Source organism: Solea solea, chromosome 2, assembly GCF_958295425.1.
Source record: "Solea solea chromosome 2, fSolSol10.1, whole genome shotgun sequence".
Classification (NCBI taxonomy): Eukaryota; Metazoa; Chordata; class Actinopteri; order Pleuronectiformes; family Soleidae; genus Solea; species Solea solea.
This window is the reverse complement of record NC_081135.1, coordinates 3,965,224-3,991,262: the sequence shown is the minus strand read 5'-3', so window position 1 is coordinate 3,991,262 and position 26,039 is coordinate 3,965,224. Positions and strand designations below refer to the sequence as shown.

General features: G+C 42.5%; 1 protein-coding gene across 6 annotated transcripts in view; it reads left to right on the top strand.

Annotated features, from left to right (window-relative positions):
- LOC131446911 (neural cell adhesion molecule 2-like) overlaps positions 1 to 23,400 on the top strand; it is a 254,209-nt gene extending 230,809 nt beyond the window's left edge. For 3 of the 6 annotated variants that reach the window (XM_058618313.1, XM_058618296.1, XM_058618327.1), the window contains exons 16-17: positions 11,297 to 11,504; positions 20,630 to 23,400. In XM_058618313.1, the coding sequence (XP_058474296.1) occupies positions 11,297 to 11,504; positions 20,630 to 20,744 (323 nt within the window). In that variant the 3' untranslated portion in view covers positions 20,745 to 23,400. Of the gene's footprint in view, positions 1 to 11,296; positions 11,505 to 11,885; positions 11,926 to 20,629 lie in introns of all 6 variants that reach the window. The other 3 variants (XM_058618306.1, XM_058618336.1, XM_058618320.1) reach the window with 2 other exon arrangements.
- The last annotated feature ends 2,639 nt before the right edge of the window (positions 23,401 to 26,039 follow it).

The following is a 26,039-nucleotide window of genomic DNA, read 5'->3' as shown; positions in this document are numbered from 1 at the left end:
GCCTTTGTTAGTTTCCTTAAATCAACACGTTGAGTCAGTCAGTCATCATCTACCGCTTTATCCTCCACCAGAGGGTTGCGGGGGGGTGCTGTGCCAATCTCAGCTACATCGGGCGATAGGCGTGGTACACCCTGGACAGTTCGCCAGACCATCGCAGGGCCACACACACACATAGCGACAAACAACCATTCAACTCTCACTCTCACACCTATGGTCAATTTAGAGTGTCCAATTCACCTAATCCCCACATTGCATGTTTTTGGACTGTGGGAGGAAGCCGGAGAACCCGGAGAGAACCCACGCACACACGGGGAGAACATGCAAACTCAATGCAGAAAGGCCCTGGGGCTCAAACCCGGGTCTTCTCGCTGCAAGGCAAGAGTGCTAACCACTGCTCCACCGTGTGGCCCTACGTTGAGTCAGTGCTTTTTGAAAGGAGAGGATTTGTTGATTTTCTCCCCGTGAGCTGGATGATGTCTCGTATTTCACCGGTGGACAAACACAACAAGGGCAAGTTTAGATTCGGAGAGCTTGTGATTTTTATCACAAAGGCGGCTGTTGGACATGGACCAAGACTTTTTTTTCCCCTTGCTCAGGCGCTCGCCGTGTTGATGTCCCTACCGAGGGGGATTCGCTCTCACCTGTTCAAATAAACAGATGGTGCAACCGGCACCACGGTGCGCTTCAAAGAAAACCCAATCGACAAACAACTATAAATACCCTCAGGCTACAGTGGTCTTCTTTAAAATATGATTCCCGTCTTCTCACTCCTCACCCGTTTTGATTCGTATGCTTTTCCTGCGGTGCAACTTCGCAGTCCTTCAGCAGAACGTGGCGCAGACAGTGTGAGGCTCCTTCTCCTCGTTTGAAAGACCAACACGGATCAAACGCGGGCTCAGGTTTCCAGCCTCGCGCACACATGCACCCTTTGAAATGTGCAGCGTTGTCGCACTTTGTGTGGTGACAGCGCGCACATTGTTGAAATAAGAATGTAACGTGCACATTCAACCTCACATTCACACGTTTATAAAAAAAAGGAGAGAAACAAAACAAAGGAAGGCTGTTTCTGTTGCAGCTCTGCTCTCCTCTCCTCTCTGAGCCTGTTACTAAATCCATTTGTGGTGTTTTGGATCGAGCCAGTGTTTGCCTGTGTCATTACTGCGCCGGCTAAATGGCCTGTGAGAGTGTGCACTGCCTCTCAAATAGAAAACAAGACCGGGGAACAGCAAGCTCAAGGCAGGTCACTTCGATTGGCTGTCCTCTCTTGTTAGTAAAACAGTGGTGCATCGTGGGAAAGGGCCCGAGAGAGAGAGAGAGAGAGAGAGAGAGGCAGGGAGGAGATGTGAAACCCTTTTTTTTTTGTCTTCCTTTTTTTACAATTCCAAACGATTTTATATCCTTAGATCGCAGCTGCAAGCAAGTTATGTAACTGCTGCGTTTGAAAATACACAGATTCTGTATTGCATGAATGAAATCAGCAACAGCATTTTAGCTGAGTCATGTTTGGGCTGTTTATTTCTCCTTTTTTTTGTTCTGGAGAGAACAATATTTGGTTCCCAGCTGGAGAATCAGCACAAAATGTCGTTGTTAACAGCTTCATACGTTCGTTCGTAGATGGTCTATAATGACTGTATCGGCGTAGCATCGTACAAGACCAAATTCAAAATACAAAGGTATTTAGGACGCTGACAATGTTGGAAAATGAGCGAAAATCTTATAAAACTTTCGTTTTCTTTCTGGGGCCATTTTCTAGTATTGTTTTTTTGGGGTATTTTAAGCCTTTAAGTGAGGGAGAGTGAGAGGAGAAAACACACGGCAGCAGACGACTGCAGCCTCATTACCACGTCCTTCAGACTCTGGCTGCTCCCTCTCTGATCTCCTTTTGATAACCGGCATCATAAGTCAAGTAGTATGTTTTATTTTATTTCTAGTTTCTGACGCTTCTCCTGTACACAGTAGAACCTCCACCAAAATATCTGCGTTATACAGAGCGTGTGTGGAGGAAAAGCAGAGATTGTTTTCGGTGCTCAGTGTTGCAGAGATTAACCTGATCATGTGACACACGTGCTCATATTTACTTATGATGGTGGAGATGGTTGAACTGCTTTGTCTACATGAATCAGCCTTCCTGAATGACATCAAACACAGTACCTGTGATGATGTTTGTCAGGATTTGTTCTCCATCTGCTCACTTTTCCCTTCAAAGGGAACATTTCAAACTGTGGATAATGTTCTCAATTTCTCCCCTAAGGATTCACTCATTCCACATAACTGAAAAAAACATCGTTATCTGTATCTATGTCTCTCAGTTGTGATTATAGTTGATTTTACACGACGGGAAAATCAACTATTTCTCTGGTTTTCTCGTCCTTGACTGTTTACATGTAGCTTTTGAGTTGCAGAAGTAAAGACTTTTTTCAGTTAGAGGCCGAATAGATTGAAGGGTTTTGAACACAGATGCTTATTTCTTACATGCTTTGTGCAAGCAATTTTGATTTGGAGTGAATTTGTGCTCCGCAACAGATATAAAAGTGGTTTTATTTCAAATAAATATGCTTTTTAGCTTTTTGCTCTTAGCCTCTTCAAAACAAACTACCGACAAACACCTGATATCTGCTTGAATCAACTGTTTATTTCCATTGAGTCGGTCACTTACGTGCACACACTGCTGCACAAATGCACCAGACCCACTTACTCTCCCCCCCTGGCTCTTTCGAGACCTTTTTGAAGTGTTTCGGAACACCTCCATGTGAATCGGCCCCTAACTCCGCTCTGCTCTGCTCTTTGGATAAGAAGACAACAAGGGAGCGAGCAGCAGACATAGAAAGTCGAAGTCTGTCTGGGGGGGAAACACAGGAGGATTTTTCCAGAATCTGTTGAGCTCTTTGCTCAAACTTTGCCTCTCAACTTCCCTCTCTCGTTTCACTCAGGACTCCTTGCAGCTGCTTCCAGTTCCGTGCCAATCTACGGCTTAATAACCGCCTGTCTGTGTTTACTGCATTTCTTATTAAGCGGCGCCGTCAATCTCAATGTATCTCCACCAGCACAATGTTCATTTATTTCTATAATCTTGCGACAGTTGTGCAGGTTAAACAGAAAAATGACTCCCCGTCCCCCCCGCGCGCGACGTTTAATCAAATTGGATATTGAAGTCTGGTCAGAGTTAACTCCGTCAACAGTATGAGATGGGAAATATCTGTCAGTCTCAATTGTGATCTCTTTTTTTTCTGTTTTCTCCATTTCCGCTTCTTTTTTTAGCCTCTAATGTAATCACACACGCGTGCACACTTGATTAAAAAACACCCCTTGTTTGTTTGTCTGTTTTCATTTCCCACCAGATTATCGGCCCACAGTTTCTCTCCTCGTTATTGACCTGCCGCTACCTTTACATAATTCTAACCTTATCGCCCTCCCGCTCGCGCGGAATCATTTAAGAAAACATGCCGCGTTGATTGCGACGCTGCCCTTCGCTCATTTCTAATTTACCCCCCCCTTCCTCTTCCCTCCGAGCCCTCATTTTGGCTCCAAATTACAGCGTCGCTTTAGCATTGTCCCTCTGCAGCTCCTAATTACATCATTGTGCCTCTAATACCTGCAATTTGTTGCCTGCACTGCTTCTTTTGAAGAAAGTGCTTTTTAAATGTGCTGTATTTTTACATTTATCATAGAAGTCTGACGGCGGGAGGAGAACACGCTGGCTGCTTTCGTTATTAAACTCAGATTGTAACGTTAAAAACTATGATTGATATTTACCCTGGAATAACTTCTCCCCATAGTGTATATATGGTGTTTCTTGCTTTTTGTTATGAGTGCCGTGTGCCTCTCTTCTTCTCCTGCAGTCACGCGCCATAAAAAGCTGCGATTGAGATTCTGTTTCCCATAATCTCGTCAAAGCACTTGAAGAAAATAATCTGGAAGGGTCTCTCCTCTCCTCAAATCAAAAAAAGAGTCCTTTTTATAGACGTCCATTACATTAATCGATTCCCTCGTCAATTCCCCCCGTATGAAAGTCGTTATTTTAAAGCAGCGTCGTGAAAAACATGCATGACAATCACGGCTCTTGTTCGAGGATTTACGACGTATATAGAAGGAAACTCCTCCATCGTCTGGGCAGCGCCTGATAAGTAGCTTTCACAGCTTTGTATTCAGCAAGGCAAATAAAGACATTTTCTGACCCCAGTAAACAGACTTTAAGCCGCAGGGGTGTCAGACTCAAATGGCCTGGGGGCCAATGAGCATCTAGTCTGGTCAAGAGGGGGCCGGACTAGAGGGAAAAATGGATTGTCATGATGATATTTCACAGTATTTCAAAGTAAAAGTGTTTGTTTTGATATGGAACGATGTGCACCTCACTATCATAAACATATTTATGATGCAAAATAAATCTAAAAAATTCATCTGTAAATAAAAACACCCCAAAAAAAGCTTATATATGTAATTACATTTTCATAATTAGTATTGTATTCTGTCTATATTCTATCACCTCAGCCATGCTGTGTTCATAGTAACATGATATTGAGTGACGGGCCACATGTAATCGATTGTGGGGCCACATGTGGTCCTCGGGCCGCCAGTTTGACACCTCAAAGCAGCTTTGTTGAATATAATCACTTGAAGTACTCCTGGTCGTGTGAAACTAGCACACCACCAGAAACAATAAAACATTCTCAGATTAAAGCTGGAAACTGAAGCCGACACAAGCGTCGCGAGAGTCTTTGGGGGGACGCGAGCGAGCGAGTGAGCGAGCAGCGGCGCCGCAGTGAAATATCATTTTTAATCCAAAAACCCACATTTGTTTAAAGCGCGTTAGCAGCTCTTACGCGGAGTAAACGCTCCGGCTCGTGAACAATAATGCGACGAGACTGACGCCGATGTTTACACGTTCTCTCTCCCTCTCATTTATTCATTGAACAAATACAATACTGTCGAGATAAAAGGGACCGTGTTTGTGTTTTTTCTTTTTTACATCAGACAATATCACTGTCAGCTATGTAAATATTTTATCACGAGCAAGTGACAGACGTCCTGCTGAGACGGAAGGAGCACGGGAACAGTGGGTAAAGCACCAAAGCAGCATGTGTCACGTACTTCCTTGTGACTATATTGTATTAGTACTCGCATGTGTGTATATATAACATGACTGGGGAGGCACTCGTCCGATGTACAAATATATGAACCCAAAATAGAAGCTTATCGTTCAGTTTTTACCTTAATTGAAACATTAAGTGGTTTTAAAAGCTTTTTAAATATGCTTTAATCAATGCCATACTGTTCAACAATACGATAGCAAGAAAAACAAAATAATATTTATTAATATAAGGTCAAATTCTAATTTTTTTTTCAGCTGATCTCTCTGACTTTTCTGACTTTATTCTGAGAATTCTGACTTTAAACTCAGAATTTCTGACTTTATTCTGAGAATTCTGACATTAAACTCAGAATTTCTGACTTTATTCTGAGAATTCTGACTTTAATGTCAGAATTCTGACATTGTACTCAGAATTTCTGACTTTTTTCTCAGAATTTCTGACTTTAAACTCAGAATTCTGACTTTAAACACAGAATTCTGACTTTAAACACAGAATCCTGACTTCAGAAAGACTAAATAAGTCACACACATACATTAAATATATAAGACAGACTGTGGAACGTCAGCATGTGTCGTACATATATAATCAAACATGTACATTGGCCATATAAAGAGAGGCAATGGCCAATGCGCCAACTGCCTGCATCAGTCAGTGTGTGCGGCACAGCGCCATCAGAGCTGAGGCACAGCTCATCGCTGCCTCGCCTCACTGTTCTCCCATGAATTTGAAATGCGTAAAAATGTTGAAATCATACTGAAAACTAATTTATAGAACAGTCAAGTGGAAAAATAGATTTTCTGTTATCATTGTTAGTATTTTACTAAGGTGTATACGTGCTGAAAGCATCCATACTTTTAAATTCAACGATTCCTCATTTGTATTTAACACCCACAACTTAGAGCGCCTCTTCATAAATCTCTTTCTTACTCATTTCATTGACTGACAGTTTTAAAAATCTAAATAGATGCAAATCCGCCGTGCAATTAAAACACATCCATCTTTATTATTGGGCAAAACAGTTGTTTTTTTTTGAGACACCTTGTTGAGCATCTGCTTCTTGTCGGGGGGGCATATTCAGAAATCGACGCTGCTCTGTTGAACTAGCGTTTCTGCTCCGAGGACATCGTGACGGGAGAAGATTAATTAAAGTGGCACGGAATAAAAGAATAACATGCCTGCTTTTCCCTCAGTGTATATCATGAACCAGGTTAGGTGAGAAAGAGCAGGAAGGTGCGGTGAAACACACAACATCGGCCCCTTATATCTTTTCCAAGAACAACCCAGTCACGGCAGGGTCATCGACAGCTTTGTTTCCGCTCGCTGTTTCAACCGCCATCTCAAAGACGTGGACGTAGGAGGCCCAAAAAAGGAGCTGTTACCCTCGACGGCAACAATTACAGGAGTGTTTGAAGTCTTTCAAGGTTGACTGTCATATTCTTAAAAAAAATAGTGTGGTTTTTCCTCTTCCTTATACACTGAGTGCACTTCAGAGCGCGGCTGCCTCGGACTCCTTCAAACGAGGCAGGCAGGGCTTTAATAACGATTATCTTTAATTCTCTGCGCGGCCTCCTCACACAAACTTCTACACCTCCATCACATCCCAAAGTGAGCTCATATGGAAAGAATCCTCCCTCACATCCACAAATGATTATGTTTACACCCCCCAAAGATTAGCGCCGGCTACCTCCCCAATCAGCCCTGTTTGGGTCATCATTAATCGGGTAATGTCCTCTCGCATCCAATCGAGGGATGGTCAATCACACCTCGGGCCTAATGAGCTCGGGCAGTGTGTATGGATGGCTGCAGGTGCCACACAAAGCGGCCGAGGGTGTCTGGCAACTGAAAAATAGCGCTAATGGCCCGATATATCAAGGAATTAATCAGGAGGGGACAGTAAAGTAGTTAATAGAGCGAGGAAATAAGAATTAATGGAAGCTGGTGTTTCAAGACTTTCTGAAAACTTAAGTCGCCGCCTGCGATGAAGTGTCAGAAATCTTCTGTGAAAAGTCAACGTCGCCGTCGTCCTCAGTCCACGGCGGAGCTCGCTCGCTCGGGGGATGTTTTCTGCTCGATTGACCTCCAGCTGGAAAGCATGAAATGGGGACTAGATGCTGTAGCGTGGACAGTTTTATTGATGCGGGGAGGAGGGCCAACAGAGTCCAAATATCACCAGAGGGCGGACACACACCCCATTGTGCTCTTCCGCTCGTGCTGATTCGGTGAATGTGCTTCACACGGAGGCGAATGGCGCACGGGGGGCGATTAATTATCCAAAAACACATCACAAAGCGTGAGATTGTGAGGTTTTCATTGGTCTGCTGTGTCAAACAAAAACACAAAATTGTCGAAAAGTTTCTATACCAGAGAGTTGTTAATGACTAGATGAGACTATTAGAGCTGCAGCTAACGATTATTCCCATAATAACACAATAAATGAATATATTGAGCCATCGTTTGATCCAAAAAATGTTGAAAAATGGACATGGCGACGTTCTCTCTCTTGTTTTGTGCACAAACCAAAGTGATTCCCGCTTGAATGATTTCTTTGGTTCGTGTGAAGCAAAGAAACCAGAAAATATTAGTAAATAATAGTTTAAGAAGCAGGGAAAACCTGAGGACTTGACGTCGTACTTCAGAAAGGTTCATACATTGGCGTCTTTGCAACATAACTAGCTGCAGTTCAATATTTACCATGTCATAGAGTCATCTTTACGTAAGATGCCGCCAAAAATGTTATCTTCCAATGCAAAGATGAGAACTTGCATATATTAATTGTTTGTTATATATGAATTAAATTGCACACATTTGGAATTTGCTCATTACTTTGTTTCAAACTGTGATTTTCAGCTGCTTTTCAACATAGACATGATTCTGTTTTATTCCTGACCGGCTCTGCTCTGGCCCTCTTTAAACCGCTGCGAGCACTTTATCACCGTGACCTGCGGGGGTTGTTCTCACAGATGCCGCCGCCTCTCGCAGGTGATCATGTGGTCCGAGAGGAGAGCGGGCGGCTATGCCCCGGATTCTCCGGAAAAGACTTCTCCTCTTTTATATAAATGACCTCATTACTCACTTCCATTATTAAGTCAGCTGCAGGCTGCTACAGAGCCACACCTGACCGTACCATCCCAGAATTGACATGAAATGAAGCATATTTATAGTATTTTGGCTCACACTGTGACGGATTACTGGATGGAAGTGAACAGTTCAACAATTCTTTAAGTAGTTTTTTAAAAGTTAAGCAGCTTTTCTTACCGCAGTAGACGTCTGAGCTGTTTCCTGGAGGGGAAAACATGTATTTGTAGCTCACAGAACGCTGCAGAAGCACATTAACAAAGGTTTGTTTTCTCACTATGGATCGAATGCACAGTACTTAGTCTCAGTCTGTCTGCGCCTTTCCTACTTCTTGATGTCAAGTGAGCGGCAAGTGCCGTCCATTTAAAAAAACAGTGAACAGAAAAATACATTTACATTTCAGAGAGACATAATGACATTAAAGAAAACACAAAATAATGCACACAAACTTTTTAAAATCCCCTTAAAATAAATGATTTAAAGTGTGAATCTTGAACCATGACATGCTCAAATACCCTTTAAGTCATTTATGTTGAAATTCCCTTACATTTCTACCTTAATATTGGTGATTTGATGCTCCGACATATTCTGCCCGCGCCATTGTCTGCCCGTGTTGTCACCGTATGAAAGAGACAAAGGCTTTGTGTGATATGAAAAACGTAAACACATATAAAAGCCCAAGGCCTCAAACATCCGATGTTGGAAAAAGAAGTAACATAAGACGAAAAAAAAAGAAGAAGAAGGAGGGAAAAAAAGGGGCTGAATATTCTTTTTCTCCTGTGAAGTAAGTGAATGCTTGAGGGGCGCGAGAAAGGTGTTGTTTACCACCCGTGCGTCGGCTGCTATAGCTGCTCAATTAACGCAGATAAAACTTCAAAAGGTGAGATTCAAAACAGTAGCCGATGGCAGTGAGGAAATATTGATCCAGTCGACGGGTTTCAAATCCCACATCCCCCAGATTCGCGAAAACACAAAGTGTTTTAATTAAAGTTGTTCTTGCCACGAGGTTTTCTCCCTGCCTGACTTTCTCTTCTTCTTCTTCTTCTCTCTCTCTCTGTGTGCTTTGACTCGCTGCCAGTCTGCGTTGTCTGCCGTCTCAGCTTGAAGTCGAGAACAAAGTCAACAACATGAGAGTCATTTGTTTTGGTGACTCACTGTGACAACTTCCAGACTCGGGAAGGTTCAGTCCTTTCTGACGCGCCGGCTCAGAACTCCTCCACGCTGGATTTAAAAAAAAAAAAACGAAACCAGTTAAAGTGTCGACTCTTGGCTTTAATTGAAGGGTGTTTTTCAGCCAAAATAGAGAGACGGTGCCGGGAATAGTACTGAAGCGAGCTGATATATTGATTCCTGTCATCCCTCGCCATTTTTGGTTGGCTGCAAGAATATAGTTTGTGACTGTTGAAGTAGGTTTTTTTTAGGTGTTTTGTGCACATGCAGTGTGTTACATAAGGTTTGCAAATGGAAGCAGGAGATCTGGAGCACAGAATACACGTTGTTTTTGAAATCTGAATGCGGGACAGCAGGGGAAAAATGTATTTTGAGTGTTTTCAGCCGTGTATTACACAACGACACATTCGTCAAGTGTACAACACGTGTTTGTTCCTCCGTGACGTCGTCGACATTTAAAAGGGACAAGGACTGGGAATGTAAATGTGTATATAATTGACCTTAATACACATCCAGCACATGCACATTTGACTCCATTTAAACAGTAAGAAGTAAATGTTACTGGAGGCTTTTTTTTTTTTTAGACAGGCCGCGACCGAGGTGACAGACGTCAGCACTCAGTCTCTCGTTGCTTACAATTTCACATAAATGTCTCATTCACCTTTCCCGCTCACAGCCGAAACGCCCGCGCGAGACTCCCTAAGTAAGAGGGTTCATTCATTCTCACTCTTCCATCGCTGATTACTCCCGGCGATGTCAGACCTCCAGCTGTCAACACTGATCCTGCAGTGTGGGTGTTCTCTCGCTCTCTCGCTTCGCCACCCCGGGACCATTTTAGGGCACAGTGTTGTTCAGCTGTGCCCGCTGGGAACCTCTCATCACTACACCGTGCGCCTTCATTTTCTTTATTACTGTAAATTGAAATTTGAATGAAGCATCGGCGTAGTAACACTTGCGCAAAAGCAGTGTTTAAAGTAATAAACTCAGACCTCAGCACCCGTGAAACATGTTTGCTTCTGTATTTTCAGTCTTTTAAAAGCTGATTTTGGTGCATCTGTTTGTCTCCGTCTGTCTTTTTTAAGTCATTGTTTACTTTGCAAGAGGAGTGTACTGATACTGTGGGAAAGTGAGCAGCCTCAGCAGAGGTTTACACTCTCTGTAAAGTTTTTTTCCTCGATCACCGGCTGCATCTTAAATATTTCAACATTTTCTCGATTTCGCAGATTTGCGGAGCCCCAGACATGTAATGGCAAAAACAAAACCTCCATCCATCCGTCTTCTACCGCTTAGTAGAGCGAGCGGAGAGGGCTGAAGCTCCGTGATGGACAGAGAGTTCTGCTGTATTTTAGGTTGGGAATGAATTACAAAGATATTTTTAAAAAACCTTTGGTGTGTTTATGTCGAGAAGTTACGCACCACAGTCTTAAGTCTGTAAAAGTTTAATACGATATTTGCTGTGATACAAAAAACTTTGTGTTTTTTTGGAATTGATTTGTTTTGGAGGAGATTTAGTGGATTCACCCCAATAATTTTGATTCTCCACTGAGGCGTCGCTGGATTAGAAGTTATCTGTATTAGAAACTAACCAGGTGGAATTGAAGTGACCTCCTGAAGTGAAGTTTTTTTAGATTTTTTTTTGTGCGTGTACTCCTGCTCAATTCAGCTTGATGGTTTTCTTGCTGTCACACCCTTACGCACCGATACACCCACCGCGTGCGGGGCGTAGCGAGGGGGCCGGCCTTCATCCGGGAGGTCAGGCATATCTCAGACAGGCAACTGACCCGCAGACTGTTTCTCGGGGCAATCTAATGAATCCTGGCTCCACTGACTCTGCTCCACACCTGACCCTCTGTCTGCACGGCTTAGAGGGAAAAAATAAAAAAGTGTGTAAGTCAAAATTTCTAACAGTGTTTATCCTCCCTACCCCCTTCCTCCCTGTGTTGTGTGTTTCACTGCCTTAGCAGAATCCCTGTTCAGCGGTCTGGGCCTGGGGGCGGTGGTGGGCCTCGGCCTGGGAGCGCTCCTGCTTCTCATCGTGCTGGTCGACATCAGCTGCTTCTTCCTGCGTCACTGCGGCCTGCTGATGTGCATCACGCGCACCCTGTGCAGCAAGAAGACGGCCACCAGCGGCAAGGGCAAAGAGATGGAGGAGGGCAAGGCTGCCTACCTGTGAGTTACTCTGTTTATTACTCCGTTATTATTGTTTCCCCCTAAAGAGGAACTGTTTACTCGCTCTGGTGCCAGTATCAATGTTTGTCAGTCATAAGGTCATTCATGCTTGCAGAGGGTGCATCTGCTGTGGGTGTATCTGGACCTGCGTGTGTGTTACTCTAGCTCTTGTGTCTTTGTTATTGTTGCTGTAGAATTTTGTGCAAATTTGCAGATTTCAAGAAATCCATTCAAAAAAATGTTGGGGAGGGGTAAAAAAAAAAAGGGTCACCAAAAAGTGTCACAAATGGACTAATTCCTCTGCTTTCTTTTGTGCTGCTAAACATTACATTAGCCTCTATAAGAAACTCTCTCAGACTGTCAATTTACCATTTACTGTAGGTACACCTACACCAGCCGCGCAACCACCTTTTCAGCCACAGTATGTCTTTGATTGTCTTCTTCACTAACGTCATTGTCTTGTGAGACTTCACCTTATTTTGCATGCATTTTATATCTATCTCGCTCTATATATATACATGTATATGTATGTATATATATATATATATATATATATATATATATGTATGTATATATGTACGTGTACGTGCATATCCATGTGATGTACAGTATAACTGTGTTTGCCATTCATATCGGGTCCTATCCGGCTTTTTGTGTGTGCGTGTTCACCTCTGTGATCATATTATAGTGAGTGTATGCATGCACATGGACTGTGAGTGACGTTTTAGAAAGGAAAATCTCACTGTAAAAATGTGCCAGAGAAGTGTGTGGACCTGCAGAGAGAGGGAGAGAGAGAGGGCAAAGAGGAAGAGAGGCAGGGGTAGGAGAGGAGAGAGGAGGAGGAGGAGGAGGTGGTGGTGAGGTTGACTCGCGCTGAGTCACTAAGCTCGTCGCGCTGGAGGGGCTGACTGAACACGCGGCACACAGGGGCTGCCTCTGCTTTATGCCGGAGCAGCTGTTGTTGCAGCAGCAGCAGCAGCAGTGAGTTGCTGCTGCTGCTGCTGCTGCTGCAACCTCAGCGTGGCTCCGGCGAGGTCATCGATCACAGCCGCGTCACAGACAACAAAGCGTTGCACGCAGCGCCACTGAAGGATGCTGCAAATGCTCCTGACAGAAACAGGTAGTGCTGTATACATGTTGTCGATTCCTTTCTCCTGCAGCTTTTGTCACTAAAATGCAGGTATGAGGTGACACATAAGTTCATACTGGTGCTAAGGCGTCCAAGTTAATATTTGATTTGACTGAAAATGACAGGACAAAGAACGAGAGAGAGTAAAAGAGATGGAGAGTGACAGGTAACAAAGGCTGGTCTATACCTCCATGTGAAATTCACATTTAGGCTACCTTAATTGATATTTCTGTGTTGTTGGACAAAGGTCAACCTATGCTGTGTAGCTTATAGACATTTGTAGTAAAATGTGCCAGAAATACTACATATCCCCTATTGCCTGGTAAATGGGCACAGCTTTCCATTTCCTGTCCTAGTCCAGATATGACATCATTAGGTTTATACCTGAGTCATAGTCATAGTCTCTGTCAGGCGTTGACGTGAGATTGCGTGCAGAACAATGAGCGAGTAAAGCGAAGCAAAGAGAGAGCAAATGACGACGTGACGTCTGGGAAATGCAATTACCAAAGGAAATTACACAGTCCAAGCTCCCAAGGACCCTCCCATCTCAAGATGTGTGAGCAGATTTGGTCCTTGAATTTGAGGGAATTGGTTCTGGAAAGTCCTTGAATTGAACCCTGTAAAAACCATCCAGCAAAAAAGAGTAATCATTTTGAAGCCGACATCAGGTTGTGTCTCTTCTGCGTCATTCAGACTTACCGCCTTCTAAAACAGTGATGCAGTGTTTAACGATACAGTGAGTCACAGCGCTGAGGTTTTACTGAGTGAGTCACAGCACAGATAACTTCCACTGACTTTGCAGAATGTTTCGGGTTCAGTCAGGATGACCTTGACTCTTTTTAAGCAGCATTAAAGTAGTGGAAACCACTAAACAGGGAAGTTGCTGACTTCACTCGGTTAATCCACTTAGAACCAGGAAGGACAGTTTATTTATGACTGTAAAATTGTCTTATATTGCTCCAGCATCACCATTTTTACAATCGCTTAATTTAGAATACACACTTTCAAGAAAGGAAAAATTTCACTCTCCAGGATTAGAGTTGGTTTCTGTGCCCACTTCACCCCCCCCCCCCCCCATTCCACTCCGATCTTGAGGCATATTTTCTTTTCTCTCTGATAAGTCACTACTTGTGATAGTCAGAGTGGAAAATCCGGTCCCATCCTGTCATTCAGCGACCCGGGCAGAGATGTGCGCGTCTGTCTGGTATTTCAGTAACCTCCCAGCATGCACCCGAGGGCCCACGTGCACGGAACTTTGGTTTTTCCAACCACACACAGCAGTGGGACCGTGATTATCTGAACGTTCAGTTCAGTTTCATTTAAAAATTGCACTTTTAAATCCAGTTTCTTGCAGAGTTACCTTATCATCACCCACATATATATGTTGTAAAAGTACTTTTTAAAGCAAAAGATGTGCGGTGATGTCTAGATCCGTGGTTCTCAAACTGTGGTGCATGTACCATGAGTGGTACGCGAGCTTTCTCTGTTGGAAAATCAGAAATAGTGTAGTTTGACCTGTAGAAAATGATAAAATAACAAAAAAAAATGATTAAGTACATTATGTGAGGAAGAGGAGGATGAGAGCAAATGATCTGATTGGGAATAAATCTGCCTCCTGTGAAAAGTCCGTATCTGACTTTGCTCGACTTACATTATTTACACCACTGTATTTTAACGTTGGCGATAATGGTGTTACTTCGAGAGCTCGATATTTTCTCAGGTGGTGTAAAACGTTTGAGAACCACTGGTCTCTTGGTCACAAGAATCAAGCCGAACGATGCCGAACTGTAGCTCAGTTAAAAAATACTTAACAATCCTAATAAACGTGGGTTAATCTCCAAAATTTACCAGGAAAATGGAGGAGGAGGAGGAGGAGTCCCAAACGGCATCCCAAACCCTGCCGCTGTATTTCACTACTGTGACTGTGTCAGGCGGAGTCTGTGCTCCGTCTGTGCAGGAAGTACTGACCAAATCTTTTTAATCAACTGATTCTAATGATTCAGTTACACGGAAAACAACTGCTTTACAAGTCACTAGTCACTCGTTTGTGTGTTGTCGCGTAATTATATGACGCCGAGGAGAGCAGCGGATTCGAACTCCTTTTTACCCCTGTAATTATTGCTTTCATTATTTGTTCCACATTTCATTTTAGTATGCGAGCGAGAGCGTTTTGCCACCTAACGAGTAAAAAAAAACAACAACAACAACAACGTCCTTATCACGAGTCGACGAGACAGCGATGTGGAGACGGCGTTTTTTTAATTTGGAAACTGTGCAACGGGCGAGCTCAGACGTCTGACATTTAATCAAGTGCGATTTCGTGCGGCGCTAACTCCAGAGCAAACAAAAAAGGTGCTCGTCTCAGGAAACTAAAAAAAAGAAAAAGAAAAAAGGCTCGGGAGTGATGTGAGGGGGAAGGGAAACGTGGCCTTGGAAGAGACCGTCATGCAAGCTGATTTCTACAAGGTCCTTCGCCAAATTGTATACAAGTCATCTGGAAAATCTGCTGCGATGACAGATCCTCCAGGAGAATATGAATGTAAATGTAAAGATCATATATAAGTAAACAAACGCTCCTGGGATGTGGTTTCTATCCCCGAGCCGCGTTGATTTATGTCTTTGAAGAGCGGGAGTTGTCGCCAGCCTTTGTGGCCCCCGCCGCCGATAGCCTCGTGCTTAATTAACGCGCGCGGTGGAAAGAACGAGTCACTCCTGCTGTGCTTTGGTGTCACTTAGAAGCATACAGATTAGAAATACACACCAGCAGATGCACTCTGATATCTTCCCCGCACGCCATGAGGTGTGGGAAACTGCCGGCTCTTTGCCACATAATCAAAGAGGCTTGTCGAGACCCAGTGGCATTTCTCTTCGCTTTGTGTGCGCCCTGACTTTGTTTTTAAATCTAAGTTCTTAGCCGGTGTGTGTGCGCGTGTCTACGCCGGGGCTGATGAGGCTGAAAACCAAAAGACACAGTGCCTCTGTGTAAAAGTCATCACATTATATCTGCAGCCTTTACAGCTTATAGTCAAATGTCCTCAAATTTGTGGACGTTTGTGTAAAAAAACTTATCTTGACCAACAAAAATCACAATTTGAAGCCGAGCCCAAGCGGCGTCTGTCGTTTTCAGACTTCTGTTATTCCGCCGTCTTTCGTATGAAGTCTCTCGTCATACGCCAGATTTCCCCCAGGATGTGACTCGAGTCCAGTGGGAGTCTAACGCTCTCACAGATCGCTGGATTTACAGCACGCTTAAACGGTATCGCGGAATTATTGATGAGCAGAAATCAGCTTGAAGTCAATAAGCGTGGTTAAGTCACCAATTAACCACGTCGTCGGTGTTGTAAATCAAGAGGAGGAGACATTTTTGCAACCAGTAGAAGACTACGCTTTGTTTTTTGGGGTTATTTAACAGTCTAAACCCTAGATATGGAGTCAATGTTACACTAAACACAGAGAGAGATTTTTTTAAATGGCTGGCTACTTAGTTGCTAACGGAAAAGCTGAGAAGTTGCACGTCAAAGCCACCGTGTGGTCATTACGGTCATTTCGCTCGTGCGCTGTTGCAGGAAGCCTTTGTTGCCAGAGGAGAGAGTTTTTGGACATTGAGACAAAAAGTCAATGAAAAGAAATGTTATTTTAAATATGTGTCATACAGTTCAAATTTCTAATTTGACGCACGTAATCTGGTGTTTGTGTACTACAGTGTTTTTTCTTCATTTTAAATGATTAATACACTATGTTAACATGCAGTCAATTGTAAATATTTGCCCGATATTGAAAGCGATTCTGGAAAAATGGTTAAAATAAGCCTCAAAATATCCCTCCGGACTTTATTTTCATAATATTGAAGTGAAACTGGAGATCTCACAGCAGTTTTGGAACATTCATCAGACGTTGTACATGCAGTTCGTAACATTTAGCTCGTGAATGAAGAGCGAGGAAGCAGCAGGACCCTCTGTTTCCGCCTCATGTTGACAGAACCTCCTCGTCTCGACAGAAGTCCAATCTGGGGTTTGCATGGAGCTAATGGGACATGAAATTGCCTCCTCTGTGCTGGAACTTTAACATCCACCAATCAGCCAAAGGGGGGGGAAACCCTACTCACGCCAATTACAATATTTGGCCTTGTTAGGTATAGTATCGTGCTGTTAAATTCATGCTCTCACTCACTGAACACGCCCTCGGAGTTGGTAAAGCTCTTAAATGAGCTATTTGGGTTTTCGAAATCTGACAATCCACCATTTGTGCAATAATATAGCGTCCAGCGTTGTGATAGAGCTATTGTTGAGACCGTCAATGAGCACGGAAATGAGGCCGTTAAAGAAAGATATACTCGGAATATAATTAGTGGATTAAAATGAGGAAAGCTTCATCGCATCAATCACAGCCATTGCTGAGGGATTCTTATCTAACATGTGATTAAATTGTGAACTCGTTTTCACACCTCATTGTCGGCCACACTCGGTGCGATTCAGCCGCTCTGAGTTTGCTTACACACTTTAGTGAACCGTTTGAATAACATCTGCCCCCTCCTCGCCTGAGTGCATTCTCACTATTCGCGTCTATAGTAAAGTCGTGTGCGCTCTCAAGGAACCGGAAATACGTCCCTTAACCGGCACACACTGTAAACGAGCGAGGGAGAGTTTTTTTTATTATTATACATAATACGCTGCTATCGTTCTACACTTGCACATGTTTTGGTTGTGTTTACCCACAATGCCCTGCGTTGTAGTCCTGCTCCCTGCAATTAGAGACCTACGTTTATAGGTGGACCAGCGTTCGCTTCTTTGGGGAGTTGAGTTGCGTGCTCACACCTCCCCAAACGAACCAGACTTTCCAAGCAAACAAACTAAGTTTGTGAACCTGCTCTACTTTGGCATTCCCTCAGAGATGTTTCAATTATTTCGGGTGCGGCTGAGCAGGACTTTGGGGTCAAAGGCCTTCGTGGATGGACGGTTTAGGGTTTTTGAGGCAAGTTCATGGACGAGTCTCGAATGATCAACACTGGCTGGAAAAGCAACAACAGCATGACCCCCATGAACTCAAGATTTGAGTGGCTATAGTTTGTCCATGCTGGCATGCATCAGGTCCACTTTTTCTCAGAAACGCACCGCCACACTGATGAGGCGAAGCCGGATCAAAGCTATCACTACCTATCGAGTTCCCTGATTAGTCTTCTTCCAAACCCACAGAAAGATCCACTGCAGCAGAGCGGATCTTCCGGCTTTGATGTGCAATAGGTTATTTCGGTTTTTGTTGCCGAGCCTATTGTGCCCAAAATTCAGCTTTATTTGCAAAGCTTAAAAAGAACAAAAGACAGTGAGCTGCTCTTTCTGTCCATTCTTTTGTCCATTAAATGAATGTATCACTGCTGGTTTATCAGTGGGGGTTTTTTTTCTTCTCTATATTAGACTTCTGTGTTTCAGTCGCCGTAACAAATCAAAGTGGCTCTGCCTGATAAATGGTTTTAAATGTGGCTCCAGCAAATGTACGAATGAATCAAATGGCGAGGACTTCCTTAATCTCTTCACCACCTGTAATAGCTTAGAGCGGAGATTTATACTGCTTTTTTTAAAATAGCTATCGCCTAATTAGGGGCCATTTTATATGTCCAAATGTAGCATGACTGCGAGTGAAATATGAACACATTCTTCATACATATTAGGTAATGACACCTATTTAAATTTTTACTTTGTCAGTGTATTTTACGACTCCAGCTTTTACACAGTGTATTAACCCTCCTTTTTTTTTTTTTACACTATATTATTTCTCGAAACACAGGCTAGTTAGATTTTCATCACGCCGCCACATTTACATAAAGATTAGGTCGCCGATGGTGGCTTCTCCAGCCCGGGCCTAATAACGCGACAAAAGCGTGATTTACTATTGAAATGACTCAAATAAAATTAAAAAAAAGAGGGGGAGAAAAGTAGGAGCAGACGGAAAGACGCCGATGAGGTTACGATTGTGACTTTCATCGTAATGTTGTCATATATTTAATTTGGAACCCCCCCTTAAATGCGAGATGATCCATCCCAAGAGAGGCTTTTTTCTTCAAATTAATTAATAAAACAGTGTGATGTTTTCCATGACCAAGAAAGTGAGAGAATACAACCTTCAGACTATAATATTATACAAATAGTCCAATATTATAAGAGAACTAGTAACAAATGCTGATAATCATGAATGTAGGAACGCTTGCATATTAAACGTGAGTGTGTCTTACTCACCAACATACAGCCCTGGTGAGTTATTTTTAATATGAAGTGCCACAAGGAGGCGCTGCATCTTTTCAGTCATTCTAGGACCTTGTGGTATATTGTCTTTCTTAAATGAATGATCCAAATCACATCATAAATTCCTACAAATATGTGTATAATATGATATTTTTTAAATATTCTATTTGTTTCTCAGCACGTAATAATAGTATGAAGAAGACAGACAGCCATTCCCAAGAGATATTCTTCATTTTATGCATGTTTTTGTCATTTTAAATACATATCAGCAGTCTTGTATAAAGTACCTTAAAGGAGATACTTGAATAAAAAAGTACAAGTATCTTCACATAAAATGACTTTGGTAGACGTTAAAGTCACCTTTTACAATATTGCTTTTAGTGAAAGTCTTGAAAGTGGCATTTACTGAACTGAAGTATCAAAAGTCATTTTCTGATATAAAAGGTCTTAGAAGTAAAAGAATTAAAAAAGGAGTAAGGAGTCGTCTTTCAACTTGAGTGAATGGGTGAATGGCAAAGAAACTGTAGTGTAAAGCAGCTTTGAGTGGTCAGCAAGACCAGGATTTTGTATGTTTTGAGCTAAAATGCCTGATTTCGAGGGTGTTTTTATGAAGAACATGCAAAAGAAAATTCAGCCCCATCCTGTCCTGAACAATACATAGCAAGTCCATAATGACGACGAGGTTCAGTTCCATGATATTGTGGATATCTTCAATTAAATAATTTGCGTTTATTGTGAAGACACAACCTGGGAATTTGCCACCGAGAGGTGAGAGGCTCACTGTGTCTGTAGAGGAGGAGAGAGCAGCTGAACCGCAACATAACCCCATGGAAATGGTATTTATCCAGTCCCACGAGCCACGTTTTGCTCCCAAACCTCCTTTTGAGAAAGCGTGATCAGCAAACGTCACTGTAACTGGTTGAATTTAATTGCAAAATTCCTGGAGGGATTGGTTAGGGACATAAAAGTACCCAAGTAAATTACAGATGCATGGATTTTGTACTTAAGTACAGTCACAGAGTATTTGTACTTCAATACATTACAACAATGCACATCAGATACTTAAATAAATGTTTTTAGGTGGAGTTAACATGATTTTTAAATGGTTAAATAGGCAATTTTAGCAACTTGCTAATGTGCTAACCTCATCACCATTCTATCTTTGCGGAGGAATTCCATTGAAAGGACTGCTGAGTCATGTTTGACCGCGATCTCACAACCACAAGACTTACTGTTGTACCTCGTTATATAGATTCTACATATTCACACGCAGAGTCTGCGTGTGTGTGTGTGGAGATCGCGCAGCGCCCACACACGCCCTCGGGTCAGCACGTAATCTCCAGTTTGTGTGTGCGAGAGAAAGACAACACAAGCAACAACTGCAGGTTATGTCGAGAAGTGTTTTCCGTGCCGCACTGTAGAGGCCGTTACATTTTTAAATCCCCGCTGCCTTTTCTTTTCAATTAAATTCATCTTTATTAATCCCAACGGCAGCCACCGCTTCAACTAGCAAAAAAGTCTAAAGGGTGATTACTGCGGGGCTCGGCGGCGGAAAATGACTCTTTCTGAGAGTAATAAAGACATTAATTCTACACTTTCTCAGAGCGGCAATGATATTATTCACCGTGTGTGCTTGCTTCGCTCAACTCTGTGCCTGTTCACGTGTGTTTTTGTGTGTTTCCTTATGTTCATTTAATCAGTCAGTCAGGTTTGCCGTGAATCTCACCCTCTGTCATCCGTTGTGTCTGTTTTTTTTCCAGGAAGCTGCCACTGAAGGAAGAAAATGGAAAAGAGTCTCTCAAGCCAGATACGATTGAAATCAAAGTGCACAGTGACAACAGCATCCACACAAAGCCTGACGACAGCAAGGCGTAAGAAAAAAAGAAGAAGAAAAAAGAGAGAATATAGAATAAAGGAGAAAAAAAAAAGGGTCGGTCCCCCACGCCACCAAAAGAACTTTCGGATCACGAGACCAAAACCCAGAGAATCTACGACATGGAGTAAAATACCATATCTGTTTATAACGATGCCCGCGGTGAATGGCATGTGTACATACAAATAATAGAGAGAAAATAGAACGGGAGGAAGGGTCAACGTTTTTAGACGCCCTGAGTGATCAGTGTCTCATGTTCTTGTAAAACATGGCATCAGTGGAAGGCTCTTGTGATCAATGATTGTACTTTACTTTTTTTGGTTTTCCTTTGCTTTCGTCAGTCTGTGTGTTTTGTTGTTCTTTTTTCTTTATTGTTTTTTTTTTTACAAACCACACAAAATGTCACAAAATCCCGAAAAGCTTGGCCTACATCGCCGCTTTAAACCCGATTGCCTGTTTCCATGTTACGCACACTATAGCGACCCTGTGTCCTGCTAATGAGAGGGCAAACAACTGTAGCATCGTGTTTCCAGCAACAACAACAACAAGTCTGAACCACGACATCTAAGAGGCTACGGGGGGGACAACGTGACCACTGGCTCTTGTCATTAATGATCATTATTAATTAATGAAGACGAATTTGGACTTACTTTACAATCAATGTTGTCTGAAGGGCTGTTTTTAAGTTTGTGTCGCAGGAAAACAATCGAAAAAAAAAGGTAACGTGTCGCAGTCTGTGAAACCACACGTGTGCATTAACGTCACGGCTTTTGTTTTTGTTTTTTTATTGACACTGAATATTGTTGACACTCCTCTCTAGCAGTGTGTTGTACTCATTTGTGTTCAAACATCCACAGCTGCCACAAGGTTAACTGTACTGCCAGCCAATTAAGGCTTGTGGTGGTGGGAAAAAAACAAACAAAAAAACAAGATGGATATGTGGCGGCAGACAGTGGTGTAGTGTAATCGTCTCTATCTGTGAAAAAGTAAGAAAAGCTGTGAATTCAATCTGCGACAAAATGAGAATCCTGCCTAAAAAGAAGCGGTCACGCTTGTCATTTTCCCTTTTTTTCTTTCTTTTTTTGTATTCCCGTGTCAGATCTGCCTCTCCCATGCATTTGTTGTTTATTTTTACGTTTGTTTCCTGATTGCTATTCTCTCTCTCTGATGTTGTCGTGTATTGTACATAGGTGAAACAGAAAAAAAAAAGGATATTTTACAAAAAAGCTTTTATGTAAATATACCCTAAAGGATGTCTTTTTTCAAAAGTGCAACAGGCTTTCTTTGTAAATGCTCCTCAGATGAAAAGCTGTTTTCATTCTTTTTTTGTTTTTCTTTCTTCCCTTTCTTGTGTTTTGGTCCAAAGTTCAGTGATGCTGTAATATTGCATTTTACAGTCATTTGCTTTCCCCCCTGAAGAAAATCCATGCCCTAAGGCGATTCCATGGCATTTTAATGGAGGCAGTAATTACGGCATTAGTGTGCCTTCTCTTTTCTCCACCATTGCCACTGCAGTAATGTAAGACCGTCAAAAAATTTACTTTTGATCGTGACTTTGCTTCATTTTCTTTACTTTTTCTCTTTTTTTGCCACCGAATGTGTCGCAAAATTGGATTTTTTTTATTGTGATTCTGTGAATTCCTGGAAATGAACGTAGTCATAGGACTGTGGCTTGTAGTCGCCAACACTGGATAGGAAAACGTCAGGACGATTGCTGAGAGTCACATAATTCTGGTTTTAATGCCGTGGTCATGAACGTGTGTGTGTGTGTGTGTGTGGTTGCATGTGTGTGTCTACTGAATGTATCTGCACGTACGTGTGCCCAAGTCTCTCAGTCACAAATTAAATACGGTCCATGACGGTTCTAAAAGCGCCCCTGTAGTTCTGTAGATTGCTTATTTGTTTTCATAATCCTTTCCTTTTGTTGATTATTTATATAGATGCAGGTCATATAGGCTACACTGTGTGATGACTGCACGCCGGGCGTGATTACCCACAAGGGGCCTGTGTGTGGAGTTGGGGCGAGAGCTCTCACGCAGAGTTTTGGAGTGCACTCTCCAAAGGTAGAATGTGATTAGAGAGTTCTCAACAGTGATTAATTCCCCCGGGTGCAGCACTCGGCGCATGTGTCTGCAAGGCCCGCCGCCGCCGCTGCTGTTTCTCGCTTCTCCATTTGGTTTTCTTTTCTCTTTTTTGTTGCCTCGGCTTTTGTTTCCCACACAACACAGCTCTTGTACCCGCATATCTTCAAATGAATGGTTCCTGCCACGGAGTGGTTCCGCCGCCTGTTCCGATGGACTGTAAATATGGGAGCACAGTGCCTGGAGGCTATACGATTTGTACTTGTTCTTTTGTATTTGAATATGAGTCTAAATCTCCTCACCCCCCCCTTCCCCTTTCCGACTCCTTCCTCCCCCTCTCTGTCTCCTACATGCCTTTTTTTTCCATATGGGTAAAACAGGTGTGTTTTGAGCTCAGTGTATAGTATGTGTCCTCTTTGTCCCCCACCCCCCCGTCCCTTGGATTGTCCCCCGCTGAGTTTGCTTTGTCCAGGAGATGGGAACTATTGATGTCTCTCTGTACGTACCTGTGGAACACTTGTGACTCCTGTCATTTGCCGCTGTAAATAAACATGTCCTGGTAGAAGAGAGTGTAAAAGGGCTGTCGTTGGTGTGGTTTTCATGTTATTGTTGGTTTATTTTTGCCACCTTTACTCCGGCACGTGGGCGTCCTCGAGCGTCGCATGAAGGGATTCTGAGCTTTTGATTCAACTATCAATTTCAACGATGCTTTGCTACAGAAGTGGACGACGGCACCGACACGGCAGCGTCAAGCACATGCTGGCACGGATTTGTGAAAGGAATAATGTCGCTTTATTATTCGTAACGACAAAGTGCGTACACATCATTTTGTGATGAACTCATCACCTTTTGTGCGAAATCCAATACAACCCAATTTTTTTTTATAGCGCACATTTAAAACAACACAGTTGCTGCACAATAATAAAACAAAACACTATTACATCCCTTAACCCTCTGTGCCGCAGGTGCACCCGTGGTAAATAATACACAACTCGTTATATGGACGTCCTGGTAGTGTGTGTTTATAGGTCACATATTCAGGGTATAAAAAATGTGGGGGTTTTCATCTTATGTGTTTTTGAGTCATTTGATATAAAGTAGCAGTAATTGTGCAGAAGTCACAAAATTAGACCGTTTTTCTTTGTTTTTTGTTGATAAAAAATGAACTAAAGTGAACTTTGAACTGTGACGTGTTTCCTAAATTTCACAAATTCAATCTTTTTGCTCAGGTGTGTTTATATAGTTGGTGAAAATGGAAAAAAAGTTTCCTAGGTTGTGCTGAAAAAAAGGATATAAGACAAATTCTTATAGCCTACGTTTAATGGGGAAAAAAGCAGCTCTGTGAAATGCTCTGTGTTCTAAGGGTTAAAGCCCAAGCTGTTCAATATTTTGAATTCCCAGCATACACAATTGATTTTAAACTAGTGAATAAATACAAATTGAGTAACGGAAGCATGTATAATGCAATTTTTTAGTATTTAACTCTGCATGGTGCAGTTCTGTGTTAAAAGCACACTGTTTCACAAAGAAACAACTTTAATAGCTTTTAATTTCTCATCATCGAAGGCAGCAGAGCTCGTTTTTTTTCCCGGAGGGCATATGGTGCTATTTTTGTCAAGGTCATTCCCAAACCTAGATTACGCCCATTTTAAAATGAGTATAGCCGTGCTGCATTTAAATCTAGCTTCCCTTCCCTTTCCACACTCACTTTAGGATTCAAAAACAATTCTGAATCATTTGGACGAGCGCTGGTTCTCCACGCAAAGCTGCCCCCGTCTTTAGTGCTCATTTGAGCAGATTATGCTTCTCAGACGTTTTCCCCTCCCACGTCCAGGGAGGCAGTGGAACAGCAGGCCCGTCTGCTGGATCCGGATTGCAAGAGCCTGCGTTAACAACAACAAACTTCGTCTCCCGTGGGAAGTCAACACATGAAACACTGAGTCTCATTTTGGGATTGAGGAGATCCAGAGAGGAGTGACTTGAAGAAGAAAAGACACCAAAGTCATCCTCTCCACGTTTCATCGCGCGCTACAGGTGATTACTTCCTTTTTCCTCCCACTGCAGGAAGTTGGGGGAACAACAAACTTGCCGGACCAGTCACACATCGCAGGGGAAGATAGCACAGTAAGCTTTCAGGCAATAGTCCTCCTCTAATCTTTCTGTTTGCAGAGACTCCCATGATGCCCATGCACACACCTTAATCCTCACCATAAGAGAAGTTCTGGGGCAAGTCTGGGAAAGAATCTCCTCGCTATTGTTAAAGTTTTCACTTCTCACACACCTATACATGCATGATTTTTCCCCCCCAAAGAATCTTCCCCTTGCCATTAAGGCAGTTTTTGGGATTTCTTCATGCAACTTTTGCATCCATCTATATGTGAGAATATGAAGTGACAGAAGAAGAAGGAGGACTTTGATCTGTGACGGGAAGCTTTGAACTTCTGCGCTGAGGAACCACCAGGCATGAGACCTCATGCCTGCTGATGTGATTGGTTCGTTTCTCTTCAATGAAACGACCAAACTATCGTACAGTGGGAGAAATGATCGCACAGATACGTTAGTTACCGTAAATCTGGCAACACTGGGAACTTCAAACTTTGATTATGGACTTCAAAATGTGTTTGGAACGCAGTGTTGTGCCTCTGTTGGAGACTGAAGAAAAGAAAGCTGTGGAAATGAAAGGGGGTTAAACAACAACAACTACAAACAGAAAGTTTTTTTTCCCTGTGGAGGGCAGTATTGCGCCTCTTGGTTTACAACCTACCGCAAATCTTTAGAAGAAGAAGAAAAAAACAGCAGTCAAGTCTTGCAATGACTTCCTGTTTGAGAGTTTTACCTCTGTGGCGCTTTGTGTACTTTATCATCAACGACAAATCAAGGAGAGTCAGTAAGTCCAAGTCATTGTGTTAAGTCAAATCTTGTTTAATATTTGGAAAATATGTATGGTTTCAAGAAGGTTATTGTCATTTCAGCATGTGGTATAATATGCAAGGAAATAGCAGAAACAAGCAGATTTTGGAATAATAAATAGATTATTTTTTGGTATAATATACTTTTTTTAAATGAAATGACAATATAAATTCCAGCAAATGTATGCATTATATCACATCTTACTGCCATTTCTGTCAAAACAAATATTATTATCATTATTATTATTATTTTGTATAGGTACCAGACATTTGGAAATGTCACCAGAGACATTTCATAGAAATGTTA